Genomic DNA, 12,274 nt, shown 5'->3' on the forward strand with positions numbered 1-12,274 from the left:
CTAAATTGTTTTCAATGGGGGGGGGGGGGGGAGTACAATATACTCTGCTATACAAACCAACAGAGAGTAAAATCTATAAAGGAAACAGTGTCATAGTAAGAAGTTTAGGGTCTTGGTTGGGGTTCAGATATATCGAGAACCTATATAATTAATAAATACGTGTTTTATGATATGATTGAAACATTTCCCTCCTCCTACGAAATAAAATACCGAAGTGTGCCACTGCAGGCTCGACTACACCGTGCACATGGTGGTGGAGTTAACGAGCATTACATTACAGAGAATATGGCAGCAGAGAGCAGTGGTACACTGGGCAGAACATTGCTGGATATCTCTAACACATTCTATTCTCCATTTATCTATGTGAATGCTTTTTAAAGTAATCAGTGCAACCTTACACAATCAATAAAAGAAAATGAGGTATTATGTTTAAAATAAATATTATACAATTCTGATATACAAACTTACTTGTGACGGACTGAACTGCAGTGACTTTATGGGCGATGCTTTGACTGGCGTCCTATGTGGCTCTGCAGAGAGGAATGTTGAACACAGTCCAGTGTCATCCTGCAAAAATAACGTTTAGATCAGTAACCAAACAAAGCCACACACACCTCTGGGTGGAGCTTATTTTCGTTCAGCAGTTCTGTGTTCACTCACCAACTGCCCAGACAGAGGATGCTCGTCAGGTAAGATGAAATCGGCTGAATTGTTCATCTGATCCGACGACTCACTCCTGTGCCGCTTGTGGCGGAACCCGCGCCTCAATATGGGTGGAGGAGAAGTCAGTTTGGTTCCTACTAGTGAGGGTGTGATCTGAATTAAGCCTCCACCACCCACACCCATTGACGCCAGCTCATTGCTTACATTCTGAATGGTTTGACCATCGAATCTATAACCTGAAAGTTAAAAAGTAACATTTCTTAGTAACACCCTTACAAACGCATGTAAGATATGCATTACAACCTTAGACGAAACAAACTGTATCAAACATTGTAAATAAAATACATAGTTTATTTAATCATCGTCATCATCATCCTTCATGCATTAGGAAATTGATTCCTGTAGCAGCTACTGAAATTGGTCCATCCATCTTTTGGATGGTCTTCCAATATTTAGTTTATTTAATAATAAATTATATATAAATTAGAAAAAATTGTGTTAATTCGTTAAAGTAGTCCAGCATGAATGTAAATCTTTCGCATGTTTAGATCTTGAAGAAAGAAAAAAAAATTAAGGATGCAAAGAAGGAAAGAAAAAAGAAAAATAGATAAAAAAATGGAAAAAGGACGAAAAAGGCAAATTGGAAGCAAGAAAGAAGCGAATGTAAAATACTGACAGTATATGACCAACAAATATAATAATCTTCCCTATTTCATTTGTCAGCAGAATATGAAAACTCTTCAGGGATAAAGAAAAAAAAAGCAGAGAAGTACAGGAAAACATTACACAATTATAATAGACTTCATAAGGCCAACATCATATCTCGCATAATCTTGATGTCCAGGGCCCTATTCCACAAAAGTATGGTCTAATACATTATTAGTTATTAGTGACGTCATAAAAGTGTATGGCAGAGGAACTGCTGTTTGCCCATGACATTATACCTTGAATTAGTTTATGTCCACATCCTTGGCAATAAGTTCGTATTTCAGAAAGCAAGGAATGGTTTATCATCATTCCTATAATATTTGTCTGAATTATTTTATTAGGAATAATTAGAATTTAAACACTTATCATATATTTGTCAATATTTAAACATGATCTTGCATTTTACGATGAGTCATAATATTTTGTGATTAACAGTACCAGTTGTAGTCGAGAGATGGTGCAGGTATCGATTTTCTCATATGCATGCGTTAATTTGTTTGTTATTATTTCACAAACAAGGAAAATTCGTGAAAATGGTGTTAAAAGAGACTAAATTAATTGCTGATTTTAAAAGTCTATTAAAATAATAAAACAATATGGAGTTTTACTGAAATCGTATGTCATTTATAGCTGCTATCACAGAGTGAATTTATAATATTTCATGCATCTGTTATGCCATGATATTGACTACTGGTACAATTAACCAACTAAAGATTGCTGTATCAAACCTAAAGCCAAAATAAACTAACCCTACCTAACCTAAATTAGTCACTGTTCAGTTTTATAATCTCCTAAAGCAACAATTACTCATAAATACACACACACACACACACACACACACACACTCTTAAAGCAATATGCACTTGATTATGTTAACACACGTCAAACATGTCGAGTTGAAACACAACAGAGTTACGAAAGGCAGACAAAGTTAACAGACACATGAATGAACTACATTATCAGAAAACTGCCCATTTCATTTATGATCTATTTCCAGTCCGAAACAAAAAGCAGCTGACAGGAGCAACTCCAGTGCACACTCAATATGAAACAACAAAAAACAAAAATATATCATACATACCTATATGTGATCGTTTTTCCGAAGTTTCTTTTGGAGGTGACAAGTTAGAGGTGATATAATCACCATCAGGTACCAAATCCATAACATTCAAGTCTCCAAACCCTTCGTCTGGGGAGGAAACCAACTTTATGGGGCTGCAATGTGCGGTCAGGATCTCAAAATCAAACATTCTATATAAGAAAGAAAAGATCAAGATCAAACAATGAACTACTTATCAAGTACAACTTTCTGAGTATGCTGTACAAAGAAAGAATTGCAATCATAACACTGCTGCAAAAGCTACAAAAATTAGTGAAATAAGATGAACTGAATGTGTCATACTGTAACTATGTTTATAGACATGTTGGGGCAAATATGATCTGAACTCCTGAGGCATGTGTCCAGTTAGCAATGCCATCAAATTTATGTAAAAAAAAAAAAAAAAAAAAAAAATCTTTGAAATTTTCAGACGCGGTTTTACAGTTACAAATGTTTTTATGTTCATATTATTTCATTTTGGTCTTTTCTATGTAGTCAACTGTAATAAACATAGTTCACAGTTCTGACAGCTGAAGTTTAAAGTGTAATTCCAGCCTCTTTTATGTAGCTGTGTAATAACAAACATTCGGAATATAAATGCTTATGTAGTGCCTTATTAACTGTAAAAGAAACAAAGTATTAAATAAAATGGCCGGCGATAATTTAATTTTGGGGAAAAGAAGGCAGATTACAACTGAGGAGCTTGCAACTGCCACAGAAGCAGCTTATTCAGTGTCTTATTATCTTCCCTGTAATCAGACTAGGGAACAAAAAAATTTTTTGTCATACCCCCAGAGTGAAAATAGCCGATTCTTACGGAAATCCAAATGCTGATTGAGAATGCCTATCAGGCTTAGTTCATAAGATATCCGAGAAAAATGAAATAAGAATAAAATTATGGAATTTTTAATTGTCAATTTAAATTTTGTTATTTTTAAGGACAATGAAAGATACAGATCCAGAAACAAAATTGGGCCACCTGAATTTTTCAAGTTCCGTTATAACATACTGCACATACTCAGCAAGTACTGGAACAGGTGGCTCACATTTTCTTTCTGGGTCTGTACTTGTTAGTCAAGATATCAATAAAATGAATTTATATAAGGCGCTTAAAATGTCAACAGTATAAATGAACTGCCTAGGTCCTAAAACTGCTTGCTACTTGGTGCATTTCTCTTGTAGTCAGAATTACTGGTCCCCTTCAGAAACCAGCAATAGTCCCAAATTGTAGGATCCCAAAGACCTTGGTAAAGTTTTTCCATTGTGACTATGTACTCTTCAAAATACTCTCCCTGTTCATCAGTAACAACACAGGAAAAAGCTGCGAGTGGAGGAAATGCACTTTCAGTGACATCCTTTATAACATTGTGCATACATTGCGAGAAGTCCTCCACCACGCCACGCTGACAGTTTCACATTTGTTAACTTACTTTCAAAAACTTCATTTTTTAAAAGCTCCCTATCTGTGAGCCAACGAAAATACCCTCCTTAACTTTACTTACGTTAAACTGGGAAACACTAATCACCGCCTTCTCTATCGAGTCCTTTGACAAAATGTTTCACTAATCCCAATTTTATGTGCAGAGGTGGGAGGAGAAAATTTGTGGGATTCACAAACAGGTTATGTTTCACATTGCACTGACTGTCATGAAGCAACAGTAGTTTGGGGAATTCTTCCTGCATTCCTACATGAAGTCCAATCACTTTAACGTTGCCACAAATCTGCCATGAATATAGCACATACTTAAATCAACTAAGGAGCTCAGACAATGTTTTGGAACCTGCTTTTTATCTCGATCATCAATTTTGCAACCAAAGTAGTGAAAGCAAGTGTTTTAACAATTTAAAATATATTTTGGTGTGAACTTTCCACAAACATGAAAACAATTTTCTGGATGATTACGACACTGACATTGTTACTTTCATCTATGTTGAGCACAGAAATAAAATCATTAACAATAAAACAATACTATCTTGCTTCAGAGAACAACAGCACTACACTAATTTACGAAACCAAATCTCCAAACGCAAGTTTCACTCAGAACAATTTTAAAACAAGGAATAAAATGTTTACTATATATTTATATACTAAGACAAGACTTCTTTTCCATACAAAACAATTCAGTTCTTGTGCTCTGGCGCTCCCATCCCAGGCAAGGGGCATCCAATAATAAAGTTCTATCTGCCTCGTACATGACACACATGATAGGTTAGGGATTAGGAAACCCACCAAATACAAACATTATGAAGTGTAAGAATTATGTTTTAAACTGTGTATAAAGGTTTTTTTTTAGTATTCATTCTACAAAATTAAGTAACAGAACCATAGTATTTACTGTACATAATGAAATTAATTTTACTGTAGTCGGGAATCAAATATAAATAAAGACTGAGACCTGCTAAGCCAATTTAAACAACATATTCGGTTTCTACATGTAAGAATTGACAAAAAAACAGCCATTAGTTTCCCGGAGGTAAAACTTGTGTTATCAAATATATGATGAGCTTATGTCATTTAAAGACCGGAAGTTCTAGTTATGCTGTGCATTGTTTTGAGTAGTGTTCCACTTAGTTTACCACCATTTTCAATTATAATTTAACTGTTGTATATTCCATAGCTCAGCACATTACCTAAGAGGCGAGAAGACTTGTGGTGGGCTGGCACGCTGCGGGGACTGTTGCTCGTAGTGAGGCTGGATAGCCGTGCTCGTTGTCAGTCGTGGAGTCTGAGGCACTTGGTGCACAACCGGGCTTGCAGAGGGTCCAGGACTCGGTCCTGTCTGTGAATAGGCAGCACTTGACTGACTGCTCAACGCATCGTAATACTCTGGAGACCAGTCAGCACCCTGTGCAAACAGAGACATCTGAACTTTCAAAACATATTCATTTAGATTTAAACTTTAATTCGTCCAGTTTTGGATTCATTAGCTAGAAGAAATCATGTTCTATCTCTCTACTGGAATGTGTATTAATTTTATTCCCAATAGTGGCAGAAAGTTGCTATCTCCGCGAAAATGTTACACTCATGTCAAAATATGCCCTAGAGTTTTGTACTGCTGGAGATCTTATAAGATCAAAACGGAGAACTTAAGCGATCCTGAGCAGATTATAAACAGTGAGTTACTGCAGCAATGTTATGCTGTTCAGCTGGGCTAAATCTTGCATCTAGTTGTGACAAAGATGCGCTCCTTTTCTTTCCACATATTAAAATTTTTTGTGGATAACTGCCTCAAATGTATTATGAATTAAAATAAATTAATTTTAACCACAGATTTACAGAGCAGGCAGTGGACTCCACTCCATGCATCAGGGAAAAGGAAAGATAAATTGATATGTAAAACTGAGAAATAATAAGGAGCACTAACATGTGCTACCATATCCCTCAGCAGCAACACGTTCTCGACACCTACACAGAAAATTTCCGTTCATACATTTAAGTTCCTCAGATGTGCTCAAAACAATTTTTCTTTCATTTCGCTATTGTGTGAGGGTTATTATTTTTTTTTTATGAATTTTGTCTTTTAAGTTCCCCAACAAATAAAGATCACAAGGAGTGAGATCGGGGCCACGAGGGAGCCACAACCAGTGCTAACAATTCTATGCTAAAACCTCTGACATAAGATCTAGTTATTCGTAAGCAACAGAATGACTGCTGGTATTCAGCATCTGTTAGTTTTTTTGGGGGAGGGGAGAGAAATCTTAATATTTCTGCTTGATATCTTGCAGCATTGATGGTGCCTTCATAAAGAATAGGCCCTATTATCCAAACCACATCGCACACCAATGGGACTTCATGCACAATCTGGGGATTTTCTGCACTCCAAGAACAGTTCTTTTGAGAAAGTAATTCAAACAAAAATGTGATTAATTCAGGAAGCAATACCCCATCAGGAACACTCTACAACATCCAGTTAGAAAATCGGAATCTACGCATGTAATTTTATAGTGTAGTGGCAATTCTTGCTGAGGATTTTGAAATGCTCGTTCCCTGAGCAAGATGACAGACAGACATTTGGAGTATGTTCCAGTCACTGACCTATTTCATCTAATTTTCTTCTGGAAGAACTGTGAATCTGGTAACATGTTTTTTGTATTTAAGTGATCCTGTTTGTCAAAATATTTCAATAAACTAAAGAATAAAGTTACCAAGGTATTTTCCTGTTAATCTCCTTACCACTGTTCTCACGAGTTCATTTTTACACATGCACCTTACATAAAGCCCTCTGTTTCAGACTATACTATAACCAACATGAACGTAGCTAACGCAGAACTGAGTGACTGGCGTGACTCAGCACCTCTGTGTCTAGTTCACGTCTGAACAATCAGCAAGGAGCAGTGCGCTCTAAGTGCTATTGCAGAATAAAACTCTAAGCCACGCAATTTCCTCATCCAAATTTAGTCATTAGTTCATGTTAGATTCAAAGATGGCTGATGGGCTTCTAAGTTCAATCTGAACTTATCAATAATTAATACGAAAATAAAAGATATCATAATAATATTACTTTAAGTATCCGCATTTAAAAAATGAATATCTACGTCACCTGATTGATCACCATGAGAATGGAAAGCCTCACAGACCTTCGAGCAATAACGAGAGAGGTGTGCCATAACCAATAAACATTTGGAAAAGACGACTGGCCTGTGGACTTCATGCATCCTACCATTTTTTTGTCAATAGCACACATACAGTTCAGTTTCATTCCTTCTGTATGTCTGCAATATCACTACTTACATTGTAAAGAGAGTTTCTTAAACTTATTTCTACGAGTGTGTTGTATCTCATCTGACTGATTTTTATTTAAACAAAAGATAGGCAGGCTAAATCATATGACAGAAATAACCAGAGGTCACCGACATTCTAGGGTGCAAAAGCATGTGCCCTCCTTAGAATTTCTTCATTGTTTGTTTTATTATAAACTGTATATGTAAGTCTACGAAATATGATGATGATGATGATGATGAAGACAATAGTGATAGTAGTAGTAATGATGATGATGATGATGATGATGATGATGATAATAATAATAATAATAATAATAATAAACGGAGAAGAAATTTTGGAGAGGAGTACATTCTTCTACACCCCTTAATGTTGGCAGCCCCTTTAACAATCTACATACACGTAAGATACTGATCTTAAGAAGAAAATATGTAACACTATTACAATGCTTGAGATGAAATTTCTGAGAACACAAATTTAGTAAGAATGAAGAAATAAATATTCAGAGTTATAATCCAATGAAATCTTAATACAGAAAGAAACAGATGGTTCATAGTACGAATCGTAAACAAATATTGATACCAAAACGAAACAGAGAAGAGAAGAGGCAAACACAAAGGACATACATACCTCATACATTTCAACATTGACAGTTTGTGCCGGGTATTCTGCCACATGCAGCGTTTGTACTGCAGCCTGCTGGGAAGCGGGTGCTGAAGTTTGGTACTGTGAGCTGACAGTCTCCATGGCGCTGTAACCTTCCGAAGTGCATGTTTGGATTCGAGTTTTACCCTTCACACGTTTTCCTTCAGATTTCTCCTCAGCTTCATACTTTCGTCGCATTGTGGAGTTCCAGTGATTCTTAATTGCGTTATCAGTCCTTCAAATAAACCAACCACAAACCATTCAAATACAGGACGTGAACACTTGTTGCATTATTTAAGTTTCAAATCTTATTTAAATGCAGTCACCTACCATCATCCACGGCATGCTTCCTGTTCAAGCAAGTCACGGACACCAGATCAGGGATGGCTGAAAACTTCCGAACTCATTTTGTTCTGGATGGGCAACATAGCTTCAAAGTCTGGTACAATAAGCCTCAGAATAAATGCTGGGGTTGTGCTTCCCCATGATAACACTCACTGGCCACCATATGCATAGCCCTGATCTGGCATCTGGTCACTCACTTAAGGGGTTTTCGGATATGAAACGAGCCCACTAGTTAATGGACTGGCAGCAGACCTTTGCAAGGAGGCACCTTGAAGTCTTGGATGACCATGTGGAGGTCAACTGTATCACTTGCAGATACTGACTTCATTTAAACAAAATTTATAATTTGTGCATTACTTCCTGGATGACCCTCATATTTCAAAACAAATTAAAACTTGTTTACAGTCCATATTTCACAAGCATATAGAATTATGTGAAGTGACAATGAGGGCCATAGGCAGAGATAAGGGGAGCAATGCGCCCCCTCCCCCCAATCAAAGTGATTTAGGTTGCTTGGCTCTTGCACTGAGGAGCTCATAACGAGTCCCCAGAAGCTCTGGTTTCGTTTCAACAACAGTTTATTGCAACTGCTGCGATGCACGCGCTTTTCTGAACAACAAGACAGAAGAACCAGCGAGCACAGTACGAGGTATTCTGCACTCTTTGGTAGAACATAGCATCTTTGTCTTTAGTCATCTTAGCATTCGCATTGCGCGGAAGCGTTAGAACTCTGCAGCATTATTTTAAGTAGTTTTAAAAATTAGGAATTTTGTGACAAACCAACAGGGAAAAAATGGTAAGATGTTTTCCAACATTAAAAAAAATTACATTCCATTTGAAAATCTTCTCACAATAGAGTCATTAATCAGGTGTTTTCCAGGCAGTAATTCATCATTTGAAAGATTTTTCTCCACAATGAACTCAATTTCGATTGATGAAAAGTAAAAAATGAAAGTTGAAACAGTTAATGCTTTGTTACAAGTGAAGACAAATTTTCATTTCTCAGGTGAAGAGCTTAGTGTGAAGCTGTGTGGTAATGAACAGATCCTTAAAACGACACATTCTTCAGATGAAATGTGTGTGTTAAGAGTTCAGTGAGAAGGACTTCCATGCATGCGTCAGTGCTGAAATTGAATTCTCAGAGGCTATAATTATGTATAAGAGTTACGTGTGCTTATGCATTTAATTCAGAAAGTTAAGATACTCTACAAATTTAGTGTGCAAAGTTCTATCACTGTATCTATGTTACATGTATTTTCTACAATATTTCAACTAGGACAGTGACTAGGTAAGCGTTTGGGGTTTTTCTTTAAATTGCCTATGTCCCCTGCTGGACCATAAAATATCTGGTCAGCCTAAACTCAATACATTTCTTCATTACATGTTTTTAACAGGAGAAAAATATCTTTATTAGCACTGTGTAACTTTTACAGCAGAAACATGAGGAAGTCTCTCTCATAATGGAATTAATTCAACTGCATTAATTGAACAAATTTCATTGCAAAGTTTTTTAAGACTTCTTTTGAGCTATGAAACTTTTGATATGAAGAAAACTCATGGAAATAATTCACCTACATTATGTTAATTTTCGACACTATTTTATTCTGGGATTCATAGATTATCAGCATACCTGCCAGGAAGAAGTTTCGCAATCTTGGCCCACTGGTTCCCCCACTGGCGATGGGCCTGGTAGATCACGCTGTCCTCCTCCTCCGTCCAGGCTGTCTTCTTGATGGCAGGGTTCAGGTGGTTGTGCCAGCGTTCTCGACACTGCTTTCCTATTCTTCCTTTTAAATGTCTGGCGATCAACGTCCATTTTTTTGGACCATATCGTTTCACAAGCTCAACAACCTTCTCATCCTCCTAACATGAAAATGAATAGAAAAATATATTCATAGAAGAGCAGAACTATGACAGAGGCCTGTATGGTACTAGCAGGCATTCAAATTCAGTAGTCAGAGTACATAACAACAGCAGTCCCTCCATTTGCCTAATAGTTAATAGCCTCTTCTAAATCATAGCAAATTTCCATCACCAATTAACAGGAGGAGCTGAATCTGTAACCAAAGCTCCAGAATTAAAAATAAAATATGTCCAAAAAAGTAAATTATTAGCCCATTATAAGAACGCAATTATCAGTGTTGAAAATTATACAAGTTAAATAAAAACTGTCATACAGCACTTATATGTGGGTCATTTCGTGACGCTGGGACTACATTTTTTAAGTTAAACCCATTAATTACTTTTATTTCGGGGGAAAAATGTGGCAGATGTTCTTGAATCTGTCCTCTTTCGATTGAGGCAAACATTTTTTAACTTTTATGAATATGTATTGACGAAAACTGGAGTCGAACTTGCATTCTGGACATGACATATTTCAGACAGTCTTATTTTCCGTTTTTGGAAAACTCTAAATCTCTGCGAATTATTTAAGATTTCTGAAATGAAGAAAAAAAAAAAAAGGGATTATACTCATTATTCAAAGTTTATTTTAACATTTTTCGGAACTTTATATATATATATATATATATATATATCTCATCATCATATCCCTCACGTATCAGACCCTACAGGATCTGTTACGGTCTCATGCCAGCGCTTTCGTGGTCTTCCCAATTTCCTCTTTCCTCTTGGTACATAAGTAAGAATCTGTTTAGGCCATCTAGTGCCAGGAAATAAATTAAATGTGCATTCCGAAAATGTCCTTATAAAAGTTATAAAATTGTACCCATATATTATATTTCTTGAGATTCCGCTATAATATTACACTAACAATATAAAAAAAAACCTGACTCTAGTGTGTACTATTTTAAAAACACTTCTGTTAACAAATTAGGTAAAGCACTTAAAATACATCACTGACACATGAATTTCAATTACTTTCAATAGCTCGATTCCATCACACAGTAATTAATTTGTATAATGCATTATTTTCAAATTTCAGGACAACGAATTCACTGTAACTGTTATGGCTTATTTTATTTAAAATATAACGAGACTTGTTTTCAAATATTAACCTACGTAACATTACTTCAAATGCCAGATATTATATGTTTATACAGTACAACACCTTTTCCTTTGATCTACAGTATTAGCTCAGTATAATGCAGTTCATGTGTCAAAGACATTCATCTCACGTTTTCCCACAGCAAGAGACGAGGTGTCAGTTGCATTGATAAGCATAATATTTATCCCTTTTGTTTCTGATGACGCAAGTCTAATGCAGAACAACGGCAGTTGTTTGTGAGACTCTTCACTGTTCCCCCCCCCCCCCACCATATGCAGTTAACAATGTGCCTAGAGTGTATGATGCCGGTACATAAACTGAACCGCAGCTGAAGGTCTGTGGTTGTATAGGCAATGCACAAGCTTGTCCGACACTGTGGGGTAATTTACTTTCTATCATTCAGCGTGAAAATTGAAATTCGATCCTGACACCAATGCGTATTGGTTGAAACCTACCTGTATCACCACGTTTTCACCATCAGCACAATTACGAATTTTCCTTAAATGTAAAGACTGTTGCTTTGTGAATGACGAACTTGGGTAGCAACTTTTCCATGATACCAGCTCTTGCTATCTTTACTATTTTTCATCTTTAAAGGGCTATTCTTCCGAATTCGCATACACAGGTAAACTATATTTTCACCCAAAAATGTTCAACGTTGTGTCTACATGGCGTAAATAAAAAAGTACACTAAGAAGATCCCAAAAGATATCGCACCTCTTTGGTCCACGGCCCCTTCACCAGCTCTGGATTGACCACCTTCTGCCATCGCTGCTGGCACTGGATGTCGGAGCGGTCTGGGAAGTGTTGAGAGATCAGATCCCACCTCTCGTGGAATTCTTCCACCAGTTGTTTCAGTCGTCCGTCCTAAAAAAATAGCGAGGACTGCTATTGAGACGTTCCCTGGAATAACAACTTAACGTAGATTAGGTCGTTTGTCCGTTTCCAGCACAAAATGAATTCTACATAAAACATCTCTGTCCTGATAAATAATAATCTCCAACATTCTTCCTTCATGCGGTTCCTAACATGACACATAATTCAGATCCTGCAGACTTGATACTTCGGGACACATCGTGCCTTGGCA

At 36.6% G+C, this 12,274-nt stretch overlaps 1 protein-coding gene across 4 annotated transcripts in view; it reads right to left on the reverse strand.

The window, feature by feature from the left end:
- Positions 1-12,274, reverse strand: part of Myb (proto-oncogene like protein Myb) — a 101,133-nt gene that overhangs the window by 32,350 nt on the left and 56,509 nt on the right. For all 4 annotated transcript variants that reach the window (XM_069846534.1, XM_069846533.1, XM_069846535.1 and 1 more), the window contains exons 3-9: positions 11,905-12,054; positions 9,811-10,043; positions 7,821-8,070; positions 5,102-5,316; positions 2,453-2,622; positions 661-899; positions 469-567 (exon numbers count right to left, since the gene is read on the reverse strand). In XM_069846534.1, the coding sequence (XP_069702635.1) occupies positions 469-567; positions 661-899; positions 2,453-2,622; positions 5,102-5,316; positions 7,821-8,070; positions 9,811-10,043; positions 11,905-12,054 (1,356 nt within the window). The remainder of the gene's footprint in view (positions 1-468; positions 568-660; positions 900-2,452; positions 2,623-5,101; positions 5,317-7,820; positions 8,071-9,810; positions 10,044-11,904; positions 12,055-12,274) is intronic.

Source organism: Periplaneta americana, chromosome 14 (genome assembly GCF_040183065.1).
Source record: "Periplaneta americana isolate PAMFEO1 chromosome 14, P.americana_PAMFEO1_priV1, whole genome shotgun sequence".
Taxonomy (NCBI): domain Eukaryota; kingdom Metazoa; phylum Arthropoda; class Insecta; order Blattodea; family Blattidae; genus Periplaneta; species Periplaneta americana.